The sequence below is a fragment of the Stenella coeruleoalba genome (assembly GCF_951394435.1).
Source record: "Stenella coeruleoalba genome assembly, chromosome: 4".
Taxonomy (NCBI): domain Eukaryota; kingdom Metazoa; phylum Chordata; class Mammalia; order Artiodactyla; family Delphinidae; genus Stenella; species Stenella coeruleoalba.
Window position 1 is genome coordinate 142,958,339 of NC_137149.1, and position 20,564 is coordinate 142,978,902.

The window sequence follows — 20,564 nt, forward strand, 5'->3', positions numbered from 1 at the left end:
AGGAGACTTAGGGTTAATTTCCAGAATGGTATCACAAGGCTATTAGCTGGAAAAGCATCTACGCTAAAAGCCAGAAAAAAGAAATAGGGCTGAGATGATTTGGAATCAGCCGATGAGTAATATCTGCCAAAGCAAGTTTTTGTCCTGGTTTTGCACTTGTGCTTCTCCTTCTCAAATTCTCCCTGTTGCCCTCCCTCCACCCCATTCACCTCTTTGTCTAGAAGGAGGTAGAACTGAGAAAAGTGATAACCTGGAGAGTTGCTTCAGGAAATAAAGACTTGCTTTACTAGAAGTTATAAACGTGCAACAGAGGAAAGAGCATAGAAGGACATGACGCAGGATATCTTTATTAAAGCAGAAGCAAAAGGAACTACTGGCTGGAGCAGAGTGGGATGTAGGGAGGCTCTCAAGCTTTACCCAGTGGATTAATTTCATAGCACTGCCTTTGCCAGAGGCAGAACTAATCTTGTTGTGTCTGAAATGAAGCACCACAGACAGCAGACTTCCTTATAGATCATTTAATTACAGATTATCATATGAGAGAGATTGTTTTCCATGTCTACAGCGCAAACAACAAAGGAAGGGTTTTGTGACACAACCTATTTTTAAATGATATCTATTCAAATATTACCTATTCCATGAATCCTTAATGAATTCTTTTTCCTTAAAAAAGCATCATAACTTTGAATAGGATTTCATACTGTGACCGTCAAAATAGCAACAGTTCTCCCCGGGAGGCCAGGTCTCTTGGCTTATTCAATTCCTGGCTCTGTCCGTCTGGTCTGCTGTCAGGTGGCTCCCCTTTATACTGTTAAGTCACAGTTGACCAAGTTTCAAATCTTTATCCTGCTGGGAATTTCTAGTCACCATCGCTGTCACTGGAGCTGCCACTGTCTGATGATTCACTACTGTCATGCTCTTTAGGGGGTCGAAACCTCCTCTTGGAATGGGGCTTTCTGTAACCCCAGGAACCTTTGCTTTGTGACACACCCTTGTTCTGCATAGAATTATTTCGTCTGTGGGGCACAGAATAATTTTTCCTGCTGTGTGTTATTACGGTCCCTTCATTATTGGGGCCATTATGGGAACCTATTTCATTTTTAATTTCATTATCAAGACCACGAGAAGGAATGAACTGGCCCTGACCTTTGCCCTTGCTCGGAAATCTTTGTTTTTCATTTGAGGTCACTTGATTCCTTTTAGAATGTTCTGTATCTTTTCTACTACTACCTTTGCCATTTTTCGGAATTTCATTAGTACTTTCAGCTCCATCACTACCGCCATCTTTTCTTTTGTCTTCTGTGGGTGCGTGAGGGTAATGAAACTCTATTTCCCCTTGACGAGCATTTTGGCTGCCGCCATCCACTCTGCTTCCTTCTTCTCCAGAAAGTTTCTTAAAATCGGTGCTACCTATGATGTTGTTGCCCTCCACCAGGCTTACATCAGCAGCATTTGCCTTTTGGGCTGTTTCATCCCTGGTTCCAATGGTATTTCCACCATTCCCTTCTTTCTCTGGGATCTCATTATAACCTGGTCCTCTCACATCAGGATTAATGGTCTCAGCTTCACTTGGGCTGGAAAACTCTGTTTGAATATCTGTACCTTCTCGGTCAGGACGAATAGCATCTCCTTTACCAGAAATGTCCTTAAAAGGTGGACCATCTCCACTGAAAGGAGAGCTACTGTCTTCCTGCCCTTGGAGATCTGGATAACCACTGCCTTCAAAATCACTGGAGACCTGTTTGGCTTTGGGGAGCTGTTTTAGACAGTCCATGTTGTGTTGGATACGGTGGGTACTTTTGCTTTTTACTGGAATATTCTGGGCTTGGGAATCTCTTTGATGATTCTTCTTAATTCTTGAGGGGGCTTTAGCATAATTGGCACCTGCTGGAACTTTGCTTAAAACATTCCGGGCTTTGTTCTCTTTGTTTTCTTCCCTCAAGAGTTCAGTCACAGCCCCTGGCTCCATTATGTGGTGCATGTTATTTCTGATGAGAGCTTTGCCGTATTCTTCTTGGTCATGTAGCTTGCTAAGGGCATTGTCTCCATCCTCAGTCCCACGACTCCCAGTCGATTCAGGATAAATGGACGTCTTCAGGTCATTGTGGGCATTTTCTTTGTTACTAATCCTGTAGTCTTTATTCATTGTCTGTCTATCTTCCAGAAGATTTTGAGATTTAGTGCTTTTGTTATTTTCATTGGTTCCAGGGAGGGACACGTCTTTCTCTTTTTCTTGGACAATGTTTTCTTGAGGCACTGGCTCTTGATGTCTTCTCTGGCCAGAATGGGGAAGAGCAATATTGTCTTTGTTCTTTTCTTCCTGCTAAAGTGTAATTTTCAACATAAAGTGGTTATTTTATGTTAAACTTTTAAAATTTAATAATTCTTAGGCAATAATAATAAATTTTAAAACCCTGCCAGATACTTAATAAAAAGAGTCTTTTAACTCAATAGAGATTTGTTGGTAGAGATAATTCTGGAACGGCCAAAGCAGGTTTCACGGAAAAAGAAGGATGAGAAAGGCTTGAAGAGTGGGTAAGATTCAAATACATGTAAGGAAAATGGTGAGAACATCTTAAGAGTAAGTGGTATATTCACATATTTGGAAACAGGAAACATTTGAAAGATAATATGAATAACATTATAAGGCTGGAGTAGAGAAATCCTAAGAGAATAATACAGAAGAGAATCCAAATAAGAGAAATAAGTTTGGAAATATAGATTAGGGCCTGATTTTAAAGGAGGACCTGATTTTAAAGAGGACAGTGTGGTCCTCATCTCGTGACTAGTGACACATTGCAAGTGAAATGAAGTTCGTCTTTCAAACATGATTTTTCTTGCTCTCATTCTCTCTCTCTCTCTCTCCCTCCCCCCCACTCCCATTCTCTCTCTTTGCTTTCACCCTGGTCTTCAAAGGTATAAATCTTTTCCTCTTCTCTTTTTTCTCAACAGAAAATATACAAATAGAAGAATCTAGGTTCTGACATCCAAAGAAAATATTTTGCAGCAGGTGTTGGCCACCCTAGCTGTTGTCTGAAAAAGGATTCATTAATTTTATTTTTTTCCCTCTTTTGTCATGTAATAAACCAGATTTGATAGTCTGGGTCAGTAGTTCTCAAATTTAGCATTTCTCGTAACTATTCTGAAGGCTTACTAAAATGAAGACTGTTGGACCCAATGGCCAGAGTTTCTGATTCAGTGGGCTTGGGGTGGGGCTCTGGAATCTGCATGTATGACAAGTTCCCAGCTAATGCTGGTGCTGCTGGTCTGCGACCACCTTTGGAGAACCACTCTTCTGGATCCTAAGTTTAAGTAATGAGGTCCGGATGAGAAAAGTCCCTGAGACAATAATGGGATGAAAAAGAGAAAGTGGAGAAGAAGGGTAGAGTGTTTATGCCTGTATCTCAATTTGTCCTTTTTTTTGTGGGGGAAGGTCTGTAAAATGCTGCTTCATAGGCTGCACCTTACCAACTCGAGGTACAGCCAAGGTGCAAGAAGCTTGAACAATGTGGTCAAGAAGAAGGAGGGGCTGAGATTGCTTTTGCCCACAGCACTCACTGTTTCTCTGTGGCACAGGCTAGATATGGAAGCATCTGAGAATGGTTAGGAGCTTTCCAGAGGGAGTGAAGTGGCTCTAGAAGGAGCAAAGTCGATGGAGCATATATACTAGGAACAAATGTGAGTCATACGCGAACAAAGAGGGGTCTACATTGTCCGTGAGAGCCAGGAGAGCCTGAATCAGCGCTGCCCCAAGGCTGTACTGTTTGGTCCTAAGCTACTGTAGCCAGTGGCTTCATCTTAGGGCACCAGCAGGGCAAGCAGTACGCAAGGGGTCGAGCAACATTGTCCCGTCCATGTCCGAGGAGCCCACGTCTTCCTCTCCACTCTGGCTTGAGCCGTGTGTGTGCATATGGTATATGGTATATGCTGGACGGTGTAGGCCACCCCCAACTCCCTCACGTGCTTGCACGCCGTCTTAGGGGAAGAAGGAGCATCTGAGCATTTTTATCCAAAAGGGACTGAAGGGCTTCCTTAAAGAAGTATTTCCATGAGTAGATAACCTTAAGTTTAAACAGGTTGAATTTAAATTAATTTCTGCACACTCCCTACCCTTTCATTAGCCCACGGGTAGGAGCTCTTGAGCAACAGAACAATTATAGACAGAATAAATACCATACTTTCTCTCCACCACAGACCTGTAGGGTGAGCTGAAATTTACAACACCGCTACATAGACCTCTGAACTGGCGGGTAACATGAGATCAAAATAAGAGATATTTCTTGAGGAACTGGGACATGTAAGAAGTTGGGCTGGGCGCTACATGTTCTGAGCAATACCTGATGATTTATTGAATGGCAGAGGCAGCAGTCCTGCAGGGGTGTGGAGGGTGGGCGTGAGGTGCTGTGACAGAGACCTTGTATTCAGTCAGGGTCTGCACAGACAGAGGGTCAGAGCTTTGTAGAACCTGGGACTGCAGGCATAAGAATTTGGTTTTATTTTGCAAGGGATGAAGAGCTAGTGAAAGTGCATGATCAAGAGATTAACAAAATAAAAATCAGAGGTTTAGGAGGAATTGTGGTAAGAAAGGACAGTCAGGAGGATGCTGCAGTGTCCAGGAATGAGATGTAATCGCTTGGATTAGGACTATGCCAAAGAAAAATGTCACAAAGAAAAACCACCTACTGGTGCCCAAATAGAAGAAGGGTTAATACCTAGAACGTTGACATGAAAAAGTGAAGACAAGAGAAAAAGATAGCTTTAATATTAGACGTGTTGACGTCGATGGGATATAGAACCTAAGCTCAAAAAGCAACATCCAGTTAGAGACTGAATTGGGTGTCACAGCCTCCCAGCCCACGTCCTTTCCAGTTTCTATGACCTGTGGTCAGCTTGAACATCCTTGAACATTTTATGAGCTAATTGCTTGTTACTTTTCATGTCAGATCTTTTCATTTATGGATATTCTAATTTTTTCAAGTTTTTTTAAACCTGCAGCTAGTAACTAGTATCCCTTTTTTTCCTGATGCAGCAGTCCTTAAGGTTATTTCCTCTTTCACATAAAACCCTTCCAGGAAGGTCCAGGTTTTCTCCATATTCACTGGGTGCTTTCTCTTCTCCAGGCTGACATGTGCAGAGGCTCTTATTAGGTCACTATGTTCAGATCCATCCTCAAATAGGAGTACTGTTCTACTTGGAAGACTGCCTGCTTTTATACATAAATCTTATTAATGTTGGAAGCTGTGGGGAATTGTTGACTCAGCTCACACTTGAACCTCAAGATAAAAATGGTTTACAGAAGTACCCTCTGTTCTTACAAAGCTGGCTCACATGCAGTATACAAAAGTTCCAAAGTGTAGTATTTTTTTTTTTTTTTTTTGCGGTACGCGGGCCTCTCACTGTTGTGGCCTCTCCCGTCGCGGAGCACAGGCTCCGGACGCGCAGGCTCAGCGGCCATGGCTCACGGGCCCAGCCGCTCCGCGGCATGTGGGATCCTCCCGGACCGGGGCATGAACCTGTGTCCCCTGTATCGGCAGGCAGACTCTCAACCACTGCGCCACCAGGGAAGCCCCAAAGTGTAGTATTTTTAAGATATAATTTGAAATGACTTATTTGGGAGGAGTTATCATTATTCACTAATCTTTTATATTGGCAGGTATATTCTGAAAATAGATAAGGTTTTCTCATGAGGAAAAGTATAATAGAAAAAAACGTTAGAGTGAATTATTTCTGAATAAAAAGTATTTTAAACATTTAACCTATTTTAAGGCATTCCATCTGGGAAATTTTTACACAGACATTTGTATTTTCCTTTGCAAGTAAGTTCATTTGCTCACTGCTAATATACACTTTTGAGTTAAACAGGTGCATTATAATAATCCCTTCTTAATTTTTTCCCCTCCCTGTTCTGAAGTGGGAAGTTTTGTTTTATATTTGGTGTTTTTACTGCTTTTAAAACAGTAACGTGTACACTAATGGTGTACCTTTCTTTAAAGACTGAAGAGTTTTTATAAGTAAAACATGAAACAACTTTTAAATTGTGATGGTCGATCATTTTTGCACTGCTTATGTTAAATGACTTCCTGTGGCACCGTTTCCTGTATGATGGTCGTACAGTCAGTTAGCTGATCTGCTTTTCTGTCTCCATGCCTTACCTCATATTATTCTTTTCATGGAAAACAGTCTCTCCCACACAAATGTTTGCTCAAACCCTACTCATCCTCCAAGGTCCAGTTCGCTTATTTCCATTACGTAGCTTTCCCTGAGCACCACACTAGGAACCAATCTTTTCTACTCCACACCCTGAAGCATGATTTTTTGGGTACCACTCACAGAGCACTTTGCACATTCTGTCTCGGGTTACAATAATTTTTGTAAGCACCTTTTGTTTCTTTTCTAGCTCCAAAATCCTGTAGAGAAAGAGTTAAGTTTTCTCAATCATTTTATCTCTCATAATATCTTGCACAATAGGAAGCTCTCAGCATGGATTTGTTACAACCAATAAGTTTAAAAGGCAGCTAGCTTTAGAGGTGCTAAGTCTTCGAGATGCGTATAAAGAATATTGAGCAGAACAGAATAACATTCTGAAGGGAAGCTACTACTTTCATGGGGAGTGAGGCCAGATTTGAAGAAAGTAAATAGTCCTTTTGCTGATGGCATTTTAAACTGTTTCTAGCTCTGTGGCCAGTGAGTCTGCAAGAAAGGACTGAGTGAAAAGAATTATTGTTTTATTCCAGTGACAATGCCCTTATTCTTTCTCTTCCAAGCATTCTGACACAGATGGCATCATCTGTGGAATGAATTTAAGGGACACTAAAATGTGCCACTTTTTAGGCCAAAATGATTTCTTTCTAATCCGTTCCCCCCTGCCCCATTAGAGCATATGGTAGAATATGTCCAGAAAACCTCCTTACAAAGGATCAAACTTTATTCAGAAGCAATAACATGAAAAACTCAATGGGTGTCCAGTATCCACCAGCACCACATCTGCTGTGGCAGGTCCTGAAGCAGGGCAGGGTTTGGGCCAGGGCATGCGGTAGCCCATCTGTGTCAGGAAGACACTGGGACACAGAGTTCCATAGCAGAGATGCTCCAGGAGCCTGGGACCGTGGGAAGAATATAAAGGCACCAGCCGTAGACAGAAACCCCAGAGAAGGCAAAAGTCAACTTTGTCTTCCCTACAGTTTCGCCTAATGTTTGTCCAGAGTTTGGATCATGATAAAATCACTAGGATTCTGCTTACCTTCACATCAGTTTGATTTTTCCTCCCAGACGAGGTATAAACAAACTTAAAAAGATAATACCCATGTTTCTTGTGGTGGCCCTTGTATGTTATCTACAAAACACAACATTATATTAAGGTGGGTTTATCTCTTACGAAGAAGTTTTCTGGCTCTCTTTTTGATAGTACAAGGTATTTTTAACTTGGGTCAAGTCTATTTCTGCATCTAACAAGTGGTGGTACATCTGATAACCGCAGGACGGCGTGTGTCAGCGAGCTCCTGAAGAGAGCAGCTTGTTCCTTTCTTTTCTATCTCTAAGTCTGTTTTCCCTGAGGACGACTGTCAAACAGTTCTCTCCCCCAGGGTGTATCAATCTTATTACCAAATTTCAATGGAAATGGAGCACTTGGACATATTTTCAGGTAGGAGGCGGCAGAGGGACGAGGTGAAAGGCAGATTTTACAGTATTCATGCTGATGGCAAATTGGCAAAACTCCCAGCATGAACATTCAGGCTCCCAAGCTTGTGGTTTTTGCCTTTGCAGTTTTCAGCTGAGATAGAGAGCGGAAGATTGTTAGTTTTTAGAAGAGAATTTTCTGAGACTGCAAGAAGAAACCATGGTAGGCAGAAGTAAGTTGCAATTTGGTGACACGAAAAGCTGAAGGTACTTATTTAACTTTCTGGTTGCATCTGGAAAACTAACTCCATGTACATGCAATTTCCCCTTGAAGACTTCTTAACTCACTTCCCTTTGTTTTCTCCCTCATTTATCTCTCTGTTCTCACGTACATGTGTGGGAAAATATTGTTTGCTAATAACAATATCCCAGAACTTTTATTCATCCCTCTGAAGGAAGAAATCATTGAAGAGAAAGAATTCCCATTCAGAAGGCTTTTCTCTTTTCTATCACACATTGTGTGAATTAAAATGCCAAAATTATGCTGTATAATTTTTCCATTTCCATTCTAGGTACACAAGAATATTTTGACAGTTAAAAATTTCCTCTTATTGACTTTTCTCTTTACAGAGTTGGAAGGGGTGTGTGTATTTGAGAAGAATAATTCTGTTTACCCTCTGTTCTTCCACAGAGTCTTGCTTCATTTTCTCAGCCTGTGGTTGCAATGTCTGAAAGGAAACAAGAAATAAAACTTCACTAAACACTTCTTTCTTTCATTTCTTCAAACAGTGAATGTTTCCTTTCTTATTCTCTCACTGGGGCGTATTATTCAATGTGGAAAATCATTCTGACTCAAAGACGATGGGCACACACATCACATTTGTTTCTGTATTGAAGGAGGATGCCGACCTTCCTCCCCCGGGGGGAGATAGTGCCGGCTCCACTGCGGAACCACGTTCAAGTGTGGGAGAACAGCTGAGTTGGGAGGGGTGGCACTCCAGGTGAAAAAGCTTGGATGTCATTGGTATCCACTGAAAAAGCTTTCCCTGGCACACTGGGAGTGTTTAGTATCAGTGAACCAAAATCAGAGTTGAGTGATGTGGATTGCATGTGCGTTGATTGTATAAGTTCAGTCATTGCTATTCCAGTTAAGGTAAGATGGTCCAGCAAGAGTGAAACCATAGCCCTGCACCTAAGGGGAAGGAAACCACCTGAGGATGGCGCTGCATTGTTGCCAGTTACCTGGGCAGTTTTTTCTTTCAGGAAAAGGGAAAATGACATTTTGAAAGGTTGTGTATTATAGAATGTGAGATACAAATGACACTATAAACTATTAAACTTTCCATTACTTCCGCTACTAAAAGTCCAGAATTTTACCTAACATCAAAACCAAGAAAATTACTTCTTTTTTTTTTTTTTTTTTTGCGGTACGCGGGCCTCTCACTGTTGTGGCCTCTCCCGTTGCGGAGCACAGGCTCTGGACGCGCAGGCTCAGTGGCCATGGCTTACGTGCCCAGCCGCTCCACGGCACGTGGGATCTTCCCGGACCGGGGCACGAACCCGCGTCCGCTGCATCGGCAGGCGGACTCTCAATCACTGCGCCACCAGGGAAGCCCTAGAAAATGACTTGTTTTCAATTCCACAATAATTTTTCTCCCCTAACTGCATATTTTATAATTCTACCCTTTATTGCCCTCTGCTGATGTCGGTTCTTGTGTGATCTTGTGCATATAAATTTAGAGCATTGCATAACTCCTCAGAAATATCAAAACAGTTAAAATAGTTCTGGAAATGGGGGTATAGGAAAGAGAAAATATAAAAAACGAGATGGGTAGATATTAAGCAAAAGAGAGAAATGACAGTTTGGGGTATTCGGTATTTTCTTACAGAACACACACACAACATGTATTAAAAACATACTTGATGGTATGTTTAATACAGTTCACGATAATAAATCATGAACTTACAACAAGGTAACATAACAAAGTCTTTATAGTCTAATTGCATATCAATGAATATTAATTGAATTGCATGGCCCAACAATCATCTTTTATATTCTTGCACTTAAAGTTTTGTTTTTTAAGGAAACAACAATGTCACCCTTAAATATGTCTTTTTGACATAAAAATTATTCTGAACTGAAGGCAATTAAGAAGTAGAACATGTGGAAAAACCTTCCCCTTTTCTGCCTAAAGGCAGGAAGTAAATTCTCCTTTTACTAGAGACAAACTCTTATCAGTCCAGAGATGGCACAGAAGAATCTGCAAACAAATCTTGTTAAACTAATCCTAATCTTCCTAGTTAGGGAAGAGAAGTACTCCGCAGTCCTACTTGGACTTCCCCTAGCCCCTTTATCTTGCCAATTCTTCACAAATGTATTGTTTCTTTGTCTAAAAGGTATAAAAGCTTCCTGCTCTGGTCACTTCTTTGGGTCCTCATTCTCTTGTGAAGGGCTTTCATGTACATGTAAAACTTTAATAAAATTTGTGTGCTCTTCTCCTATTAATCTGCCTTTCTCAGTTGAATTTTCAAACCCAGCCAGGGACCCAAAGAGGGTTGACGAAAACCTTTTCTTCCCCTCGAGTTTGAATTTTGATTATGATTCCAGAACATATGTAAGTGGCTTAGTACATACTAATTTCTGATACCACCAATCTGTCATTAAGTACTTTAGATAATTACTCAGATAGAATCCATATCTGAAAGAAAACATTACAGTTAGCCCTTCGTCATTCCAAGTTTGTCTCTGTGTCCTTGCCGAACCTCTTTAATTTGAAATCTGCCCCCCTCCTTCCCCGCCCGCCACCCTTCACACCCACTTGGCAGCTCTCCTGCCCTTGAACGTGGCCCTGAAATGGAGACGGCATTGTTTCCCTCGGTCGAAGAAGACTGGCATCCTCTCTCTTTTTTTTTTTTTGCTGTACGCGGGCCTCTCACTGTTGTGGCCTCTCCCGTTGCGGAGCACAGGCTCCGGATGCGCAGGCTCAGCGGCCATGGCTCATGGGCCCAGCCGCTCCGCGGCATGTGGGATCTTCCCGGACCGGGGCACGAGCCCGTGTCCCCTGCATCGGCAGGCGGACTCTCAACCACTGCGCCACCAGGGAAGCCAGGCATCCTCTCTTGGCCGGTGGTCACTGGGTTGGTGTTGACACAGCACATTTCTTGGAAGATGGTCGGAGATGCCACTGCAGCTGTTCTTCGGAACGTGGTGCTCAAAACAGGCTCGTCCTCGGCTGGTGGGATGAGCTGGGTCAGCGGGACCCACGCCATCCTCCTTATGCCTAAGCCTGTGCCTCTGTGGCCCCGACTGAGCAAAGTCAGTCGTGTGCATCGGGCCTGGCAGATGTCTATTTTAAGCAGTATGTCCCCTAGAGGACTGCTAGAGCATGTGTGCTGAAAGGGGACACGCCTTTCTCAGCTCCGGCTCTCCTCGCCGGTTGGCACAGCTCGTGCCCGTCAGTGCATTTCCCAGTTGGTTGCCCACTCGCTCAGGACCTATGTGTAAGTTCTTCTGACAACAGAATGGCCACTCACTTCCACGCTTTTCCAACTGAAAAGGTTACTCCGAGAAGTTAGGATGTTTTCCAGACACTATCTAATTAGCACTGTGTCTCCTTTGCAGAAAATATCTGTAGCACTCAGCATTTTCACAAGATGACTTCGTTACATCCTGAGCACTCATCTGGGTGAATCAGAGGCAAGAGAAGACACAAAAGGAAATTGGAGCTTGATCTGGGTTAAGCTGAGGGGGACTTCTTCCCATCTTTAACCTCGCTGATGAAGACAGAATCACCAGCAGGATCTCCCAGTGTTGCAAGAACTACAGGAAAGGTCTGGTCCCTTCATGTTATCGTGTAGCTATAAAGTCTGGTTGCTTAGTCATGGAGCATTCAAGTCAAATTCTCTCCGTTTTTGGTAAAATATTGAGAAATTCTTTTGACAGGTTATAATTTGGATATATTTACTCACTAGCATTAGCTGATTGAAACACTGTGGCTGGCTATTGGTTTTCTCAAAAATATTTTCACTGGCATTTCTCCAAAGGCAACATGTAGCCATCTTGTAATTCTTCTCACATGTTCGTTGAGGGCTTCAATGTCTGGGTGACAGACATTTGTGTCAAGGGTTGGATGGGTCCTCTTTGTGTGGTACTTTATTGTAACTGAACAAGGTAAGTGCTACTAATTTCAAAAGACATCGCTTAAAAGAAAAATAGAAGAAGAGAGCAAGAGATTATATGATGCATAACTGAATCTGTAAATGCTTACTGGTGCTGCCAGGGTCAGACTGAAAAGGAGCAGTCCCAAACAGATGATTCGCATCTTTGAGAATCTCTGTAAAAAGACAATAATATTTTACCCTAATACATTGCCAGTTATGAACTGCAGCCATAATAATAAATAAAACAGAAAAGTCTATACAAACCTCCTTCCCCTTAGCACTCCATTTCCTCTTGTTTAAAAAAAACTACATATAATTTATATCCAAGTGTAGAAACTTTAATCTGAGCTTTCATATGTCTAATTATTCCAATGTGAAAATGAAAATTGTCCAATATTATGAAAACAATGAAGTTGGATAGAAATGGAGTTCATAGACATATTTATTTGCTCTATTGTCAGCCCAAACTTTTCCCTTTTATCTTTAGAAAGAGACCATTTAATTGAATTATTTATATAATTCAGAATAACATTAAGCAAAGAGTCAATAAACTTTAAGGTAGATCAATAGAAATGATGTAATTTGAACAAGAGAGAGAAAAAAGGGTTTTTAAATGACCATTCTTTTCTTTCAGTCCTTTATAAATATATTCTACTTCCTCAGGGACCTGTGTGATGGTAGCAGTGGTCAACCCAGAATTCTCTCTCTTAGAGAGGAAGTAAAGCAAAATTGTTAAGAAATAGGTTTTAAAGTTAGATCTGGGTTTGAGTTCTTGGCTCTGTTATTTAATAACCAAGGGACCCTGGGCAAGTCATTTAAACTCTCTAAACTTTGGTTACCTCATTTGTAAGATCTGAATAATACTTATACTTGTATCTGATGAAAAAATTCTTAGTTTTTTACACAGAGCCGGGCACATAGTAAGTGCTCAATAAAGGTTAGCTTTTGTCATTAAAAAACAGTTAAAAAAAAAAGAATAACATTAAGTTAGTATAGCAACTCATAACAGACTCTAAATGAATCTGCCAGGGTGGCAGGCTTTACTGTGAGGAATGAAATCTTGTTCACCACCAGCCCTGTGCCTGAATATATATCCTCGTACTCATTAGCAAGGTATATGAGGTGGAAGCCACCTGTGGGCTGGAGACCAAACAATTTAGGTAATTGTTATATTAATAGCTAACATTATTGAAAACTAAAGTGGGCCAAGCACTGTTCTAAAAATTTGACATATATTCAATTAATTGAGCTTCACAGTAACCCTGTGGAGTTAGGTGGCATTACTAGTCCTGTTTTACAGATTAGGAAATAGACACAAAGTCAAGTAACTTGTCCCAGAATTCCCAGGTGTTCAGGGGCAGAACTGGGATTAGCATCCAGCCAATGTAGCTCTAACGCCAGACTCTACAGCACCTTGAATAAGTTTCTACTCTTTTATCTTATTACAGAAAAATCTACATGTAGTTGATGTAAAGCAAATCATAGTATTTTACTGGGATCCACAAAACGATGTTTAAAACACTAACATTTTCTTATGGATAAAGGTACCTGTTTATATGCTAAGAGGATCTAGTGAGTTCACTTAAGTCAAGTAGCCATTAGATTGAAAAAGAAAGTCAACATAATTTTGGATGACTGATCTGTTGGTTTTGATATTTAGTATTTTACTAACTACCACACAGACATATAGCAACCAATATGAGAAGTAAAAATTTACACCACTCTTTGATATTACTTGAGAGAAAAGTACTTTTAACAGGAAAACTAATCTAAATACTGTTGCAATCTTTAACCAGTTCAAGGTAATAGCTTTTATTTGGAGAAATAAATATAACTTTTAAATGTATTCTAAAATCCTGGGCTATTCTCTTCTAAATTAATACAATTTTAAGGACCTTAATCCTAGCTATAATTTAGCTTCCAAGCATTTTAGAGGTTAGGACAGTACAAGTCAAGTATCAAATGACAATGCTGATCACTAGAAATATCAGTACAGATGAGGTTTGAAAGTACAAGTCTGATCATATTATCCTTATTCTGTCTTATAAGCAAAGGTGTGGAGTAAAACTGAAGTCTTTGAGTTACTGTGGTGCTTGCTAATGTTGGTAGTCAAAGCAGAGGGAAAGCTTCTACCAAACCACCAAGTTCAGTCGATCATTTCTGGAGCTGGTAACACACTTTCTCTTTCTAAAACAAAGCACTACATAGTACTCAGGTGTGCTCAGTAGAGAACACTTTCAATATGCATTCATTTTCAAAAGCCAGCTCCCTACCTGGACGGCACGCATCCTACAAATGGGAACTATGTTATAAAGTTGTTATCGAGAACATCAAGAGAGCCAAATTACCTGGGGGCCTTTGACCTTCAGACCACCTGGGTTCTTCTGCAGAATTAACGGTGTCTGGGCATTCTGCTGAAATTTAAAGTTTGTTAGAGTCCCCAATGGCCAATCAGCACTGGCTCACTTAGCGCTAGCGAACAATTTGTTACCAGTGCCCACAGATAACCACAGGGGGCAAAGTCATTTTAATCTAAAAATGTTTTTGTGGTAGAAAGCTGCTATCAAATGTTCCAGAAAGTGGGATAAACAGAAAATATAAATACCTCAGCTTGGTGTATCGTGTTGTCAAATAATTAAAATTGATTTCAGAACTATTAACTAGGACTGGCTGAATAACTCACAAGTTTATAAATAGAAAACAGTGTAGCTATCCTCTTATGTCAAAGGCTTATAATTTCAACTGCGCCTGAAGGAACTTCAGCAACATTTAACAAAAGGGCATTGAGTGCCTATTATGTGACCAGCATTAGGGAAACAGCAGTGAATGAAAGACAGGAAAAAAAAAATCCCTGTCTTCGTGGAATTTATAAGCTGGCAGGGAGACAGACAATAAATTAGATGAGTAAGTAAAAAATGTTATGTTAGGTAGTGACAGAGACTAAGTCTAAGAAGAAAAAGTGTTGCAGGGAGGGGACAATAACAAGCATTGAGAGTGGGGACATTGGGTTGAAATTTTATTTTTTAAAATTTTTAATTGTTTAATTTTTATTTTGGGGCTGCGCCACATGGCTTGCGGGATCTTAGTTCCCTGACTAGGGTTTGAACCCAGGCCCTCGGCAATGAGAGCGTAGAGTCCTAAACGCTGGACCGCCAGGGAATTCCCTGGGTTGAAATTTCAGATAGTGAGGCCCAGGAGGGCCTCGTTGAGAGAGCGACTTTTGAGTAAAGACCTGTAGACATCTGACTCTCTAGGGGAAGAATATTCTAGGCGGAAGGAAGAGAAGGAGGAGAACCCCTGGGACAAGAGCCTGCTGGCTTGTTCCAAGACAGAAGAGAGGTCAGGTTGGCTGGATGCACTGCAGGAAGGGAGTGTAGCAGGAAACGAGGTCAGAAAAGTATTCAATGGCAGATGATGTAGCGCCCCTGGGTCATTGCGAGGCCCTGACTTCACCCCGAGTGAGAAGGAAGCCCTTGGAGTTCTTGGGCAAAGGAGGAACTGAAGGAGGGACTGAGTATGAAAAGGCAGAGACCGGCGAGGGAGCTCTTGAAGTAATCTGGACTTGAACCACCAGGGGTGGTGAGAAGTGGTCACGTTCTGAATGTATTTGGACAGTAAAGCCAGTAGGATTGGGAAACTGCAGGAGTGGTTTAGGGGGAAATATGGAGAGTTTGGGTTTGTATGTGAATGTTATAAAGTGGTCAATTTAGGACGTTGACTTTTTCAGTGAAACGAGTGGCACACGCGTGTTGGAATAAACCTTTCTAGGGCAGTAGTTGGCCCAGTCTGGCTGCCAAAATCATGATTGCAGTAGTTCAGGAGGTTCCATTCAGTCTAAAATATTATACGACCTGAAGGGGTAATTAGAACTTTATGTGAAACATCAATAAAAGATAATGTAAGAATTGTTTAACCCATACTAAGGGATAAGAACTACCTATAGCTAAACACAACTTTAACAGACTATAAATGATATTTAATGAGATTTAAATGTAAACTCCCAATTTCTCCTAACTTTCAAAACAGACAAAAACCAAAATAAAACAAAGAAAGCAGCCCTTAGGCAGCCTTAGCTGAGAGAATGGTTTCTTTTCTAGTTCAGGCTGAATCCCTATTTTTGATCCTCTTCTGAGTGTACGTAGCTGGTTCTTAAAACTCTTGCCAGGATTAGAATTTTAGCTTTTAGGTTGGGGACACTGCTGACTCACAGTCGTTCAACCATGGGGTTTAGAGTATTTGACATTGTCATTGACAGTGGAGACGTTTAACTGGTAGCTTTGGAGTCAAACAGACCTGAGTTCAAATACTGACTCTACCTCTTGTTTGCCGTGGTCAATTGCTTAAGCAACTAAATTGAACTTCTGTGAGCCTCAATTTCTCCATATGAGAATGGGGAGCATCATAACAAGCTGAACTTTCATTGAATGATTACTATGATCCAAGTATTCCTAAGTGTGGTATATTAACTCATTTAATATTTACAAAAACTCTATATTGTAGCTGTTATTATCACCCTGATTTTAGTGATAAGACATACAGCAGTTAAGTGACTTGCTTAAGGTCATATATCCAGCAAATATAAAAAGCCAGAATTTGGGCTTCCCTGGTGGCGCAGTGGTTGAGAGTCCGCCTGCCAATGCCAGGGACATGGGTTCATGCTCTGGTCTGGGAAGATCCCACATGCCATGGAGCAGCTAGGCCCGTGAGCCATGGCCGCTGAGCCTGTGCATCCGGAGCCTGTACTCCACAACGGGAGAGGCCACAACAGTGAGAGGCCCGCGTACCACAAAAAAAATAAATAAATAAAAAGCCAGAATTTATAATTAAGCAATGAGGCTCCAAAATGAGGTTTGAAAACCACTGCACTATACTGTCTCTTAAAGTCTGCATAAACATTAAATCAACAAATGTTCCTAAGTCTAAACTAAATGATAAATACATGATAGCTACCCATCCCACCCATTCTTCCCATCATTATATGATAATCTGGCATTCAGATGACATCCTTCTGCATCTCTTTTCTGTCCTCTATCTTCCAACCATGTCTTCTTTTACGACTCAATTGTTGAAGGGAAAAAAATCAATGAAATGGTGAAAGAAATAATAGAGTTGAAGTTTAAGAGCAAACGGTGGGCTGTTTCTCTAGACATCACAAATATTAATGACCAGAATTTTAGCAAGATGTAAAGGACTTGGCAGACAGAGAAAAAGGCTAACAGGAAAATGGAAAGAAAGGAAAGGAATGGACAAGCAACAGTGTTCAGTCAACCGTAAGACTGAACAGAAACATACAGCTATATAAACAGTAGACAGAGGAGAATACCACAAAAACCCTCACTTTAATATTCTCTTAACGCGATGAATTATTCACAGATTTCTATAGCACTTAGGAAATCCGCAGCGTTTTAAGGTTTTACACTCTTCCATAACTTTAGAGTTTATGAGTAACTTTATACTTTTGAATGATCAGGTAGAAGTAAGCACCTGGTATGGGCCTCATACATGGTGCACCTTTAGAAAGTGTTAGGGTGTTTTTCATTAATATTATAGTTTCAGATTATTTCTCAAATGTGCTTTTTCTTTGTCTTTCCTTCTTTCCAAAGAAATTTAGCAAGAGATTTCCCCTTTATTTAAGTGATGGGAAAGTGTTTAATTCTATCTAGGTGAATCTGTGTTCTATAAGAGAAAACTCATAGAATGTTAAGAGAAAAGTTGACTTAGCTACCAGTCCTACCAAGGAGTAAACTGGCAGTAGCTAACTATATATATACTTCCAAAGCTAAAATGAATTCAAAGCTCAAAAAATAAAAATGCACCTTGGGCTTTAAATTTAGAACCTACAATTGACTAAAGCAAGAAGAGAAAAAAAGAAAAAAACATTGAGCCTATCAAACTTTCTGTCTAAAAGTTTGCTGAGAAGAAACCATGGGGAGAAAACCAGAGAATAATCATTTGCTAAAGTTCTGTGAAGTAGAGGTGTTACTGCTACCCTCTTAAAGCTTGCCCCCTGGGTTGAGCTTGAACTTCAAAAACTGAACATAAGTTGCCTAAATGTTTTTGTGTAATAAACAGTTTTGCCATAACATTTCTTAGGAATCAAAGATAAAGACCAGGGTTCTGTAAAAAAGGTAATCTAGCCTCACACTATTTCTATTTACTTGGAAAAGACAACAAAATAAAACAAAATTAAGAAGGACTAGAGAAAAACAGGAAATGGACCCAAACTTTCTTCTGGTTCTCGGTTCATGGTTCAAGAACAGACATCTCCACCAATGATACACCTAGCCAGAATCTCCTGGGCCGGGCTGACACAAGGAGCTGCTCCTCAAAGAGATTTTCAGTTGGAAATAGTCCACGAAACTTGTTTCATCTTGTGCTGGCTTTTTCATTTCTTACCCTTCACTTTATTGAGAACAATCATAAACTATGAGCTAACTAGGAACCTACACTATCTGTTCCAGCTACTGGACCCTCATCCAGGAGTGAGGCTTTGTGTTTTGTCTTGTTTTGTTTTTCCATCTATTTCTGGAACCTCCCATCCATCTTCTCTATACTTGTGCTCTAGGTCCAATTGTTTTGATATACATTTTTTTTTTTTTTTGCTGTATGCGGGCCTCTCACTGTCGTGGCCTCTCCCGTTGCAGAGCACAGGCTCCAGACGCGCAGGCTCAGCGGCCATGGCTCACGGGCCCAGCCGCTCCGCGGCACGTGGGATCTTCCCGGACCGGGGCACGAACCCACGTCCCCTGCATCGGCGGGTGGACTCCCAACCACTGCACCACCAGGGAAGCCCTTGATATACATTTTTTAAAACTTAGGATAGTAAGAACTCTTTTTATTTTCTGGGATCTTGGTCCCCAACTTATTCTTAACATTATTAGGTGACACATTTCTCTGTATCATCATAGGCAGTTAGAGATAAATATATACTATGCATATTTCTGAAATAACTGAAATAACGCTCTATTTTCTAATTTATATATGCAACAAATACTGAGTTTTCCCTTCTGAAACAGTGGGGGGATCTCCACAGTGTTGTGAATGGAAAAGAAGGGCCCTTGTTGAGCATCTCCTCTTTACCATATGGACCCTTACAGACTTGTCAAGGCTTTAGACATTTCATAGAATCATTTATTCCCCATTCGTCTCCAGAAGAGAGTGTGAAATGGGTGTGCTGGGACTTGCCCTGTCTTTAGCAGAAGAAAATGTTTCTGTTTTAAATATGTTCATTCATGAGGATCAATATTCATCCTGAGTTTAAAAAAGGTCACTTTTTAAAACGTCACTTACAACCAACTTTCTCATCTACCTCCAAATTATGGGGTTTTTTTTTTAGTTTTTATTATTTTTTTCTCTTAGTGTTTGGGAATTTCAACAGAAGTACATAAAAATTTCAGCCAGATACGGAACCACAAAGGGTCACGGAGTAGCATGAAGCTGGCTGTGTTCATTTCTCTGGGCTATTTGTTTACCCATTCAGCTATTACTGGCAAAGGGAAGGCATGTCAATATAATTTGCTTTTATTTTTATATTAGAAAGATGTCTTACTACACCTTAAAGTGTAATTCAGAGGGTGTAGTTAACATGTAATTATAATGATACCAGGCTTTTCCTTCAGGACATGGCGACATTGCTGGAAGAAGCTGTAAGGCTTCGTTATGTGACCTCAGGAGGGAAATATCTCTCATTCCCAAATAGTTCTTGCCATTTTGTTGTGCAGGACCAAGTATCCTCTTAAGAGACAGAACATGATGACATATACCAGCTAGTTATTCATCGTATTGGTCACATACTATATTCATACCTAATTTCGGCATATCTTGTCTTCTCAGGTTTTAAACTTCGTGTTTATATGTATTGTGTTATCATTTTATTTTAGCTCTCCTCTCATGACTGTCTTAATTCTCACAAATTCTCAGAATTTTTTCTATGCTTGTCTGTTCTTGTTTCAGTTATCTATTGCCATATGACAAACTACCTCTAAACTTAGTGGTTTAAGACACCCATTGACTGTTTTCTCTCAAGTGTCTGTGGGGTGACTTGTGCTGTGCTGTGCTATCCTCAGATCTCTCATTTGGGACACTCAGACAGGATGGGGGCAGGACTTGTCTGAAGACCTGATTGGGCTGCACATCCAAGATAGTGCTTTGGTACTTCTTCATATGACCTCTCTCTCCAGCAGAACCAACTGGACTTCTCATGTGGTAGCTCAGGATTAAAATACTCAGTGGGTTAAAAGCTCATTAACTGGATTTGTTGGTCTAATAGTAGAGGTTCCCATGCAAATTACATTCTGCTCTTTCTCAGGGGGGCTTCCCCGCTCCTGAGACCCTCTAGGCTCTCAAGAGCAGAAAACAGAAGTAAGTGAAGCCTGGAACTGTTAGAGTCATGGTCATGATATTGGTCAAAGCAGTCAGATTCAAAGGAGTAGGTATATGTTCCACGCCTTGGGGAGAAGTGGCAACGTCACGTTGCTGAAGACTTGTGGAAGGGGAGATAGTGTCGAAGCTGTCTTTGGAGAATACAGTGTGCCTGAGTCAGTCCCGATAGCAATGCAGGCATTGAGAATTCACTGAAAATTACTCTTAAAATGTTTGGTGTACTTACATTAGTCTGTTTCTCTCCAGAGAGACAGAACCCATAGGTTATACACATAGGAAGAGACTTATTATGAGGAATTGGCTCACATGATTACAGAAGCTGGTAGGTCCCATGATACACCATTTGAAGGCTGGAGACCCAGGGAAGCCAGTGGTGTAAATCCAATCTGAATCGCAAGGCCTGA

The 20,564-nt window shown here is 40.9% G+C and overlaps 1 protein-coding gene and 1 long non-coding RNA gene across 6 annotated transcripts in view; one reads left to right on the top strand and one right to left on the bottom strand.

Moving 5' to 3' along the window:
• LOC307185783 overlaps positions 1 to 20,564 on the top strand; it is a 214,591-nt gene that overhangs the window by 134,034 nt on the left and 59,993 nt on the right. For 2 of the 3 annotated variants that reach the window (XR_013828170.1, XR_013828172.1), the window contains one exon: positions 11,240 to 11,770. This is a non-coding gene — a long non-coding RNA (uncharacterized lncRNA). Of the gene's footprint in view, positions 1 to 11,239; positions 11,771 to 20,564 lie in introns of those variants that run through there. The other variant, XR_013828171.1, reaches the window with a different exon arrangement.
• MEPE (matrix extracellular phosphoglycoprotein) lies at positions 509 to 14,288 on the bottom strand. 3 transcript variants are annotated; one of them, XM_079920312.1, is made up of 5 exons: positions 14,127 to 14,288; positions 11,886 to 11,951; positions 8,292 to 8,345; positions 7,241 to 7,333; positions 509 to 2,323 (listed from the first exon to the last, which is right to left on the bottom strand). In XM_079920312.1, the coding sequence occupies exons 2-5, from the start codon at positions 11,937 to 11,939 to the stop codon at positions 860 to 862; spliced, it is 1,665 nt and encodes a 554-aa protein (XP_079776438.1). In that variant the 5' UTR covers positions 11,940 to 11,951; positions 14,127 to 14,288; the 3' UTR covers positions 509 to 859. The 3 variants fall into 3 exon arrangements, with proteins under 3 accessions (XP_079776438.1, XP_079776440.1, XP_079776439.1); XM_079920314.1 differs by lacking the exon at positions 7,241 to 7,333; XM_079920313.1 differs by lacking the exon at positions 14,127 to 14,288 and having other exon boundaries at positions 11,886 to 14,094.

What these genes read in the sequence shown, in the direction of transcription:
- MEPE (XM_079920312.1), bottom strand. Translation starts at nt 11,939, where the DNA reads ATGCGAATCATCTGTTTGGGACTGCTCCTTTTCAGTCTGACCCTGGCA. An exon ending in ACTCTGTGGAAGAACAGAGG is followed by an intron (nt 7,334 to 8,291) that starts GTAAACAGAATT and finishes TGTGTTTTGTAG; the next exon opens with ATAACATACAAGGGCCACCA. An exon ending in AAAATCAAACTGATGTGAAG is followed by an intron (nt 2,324 to 7,240) that starts GTAAGCAGAATC and finishes ATTACACTTTAG; the next exon opens with CAGGAAGAAAAGAACAAAGA.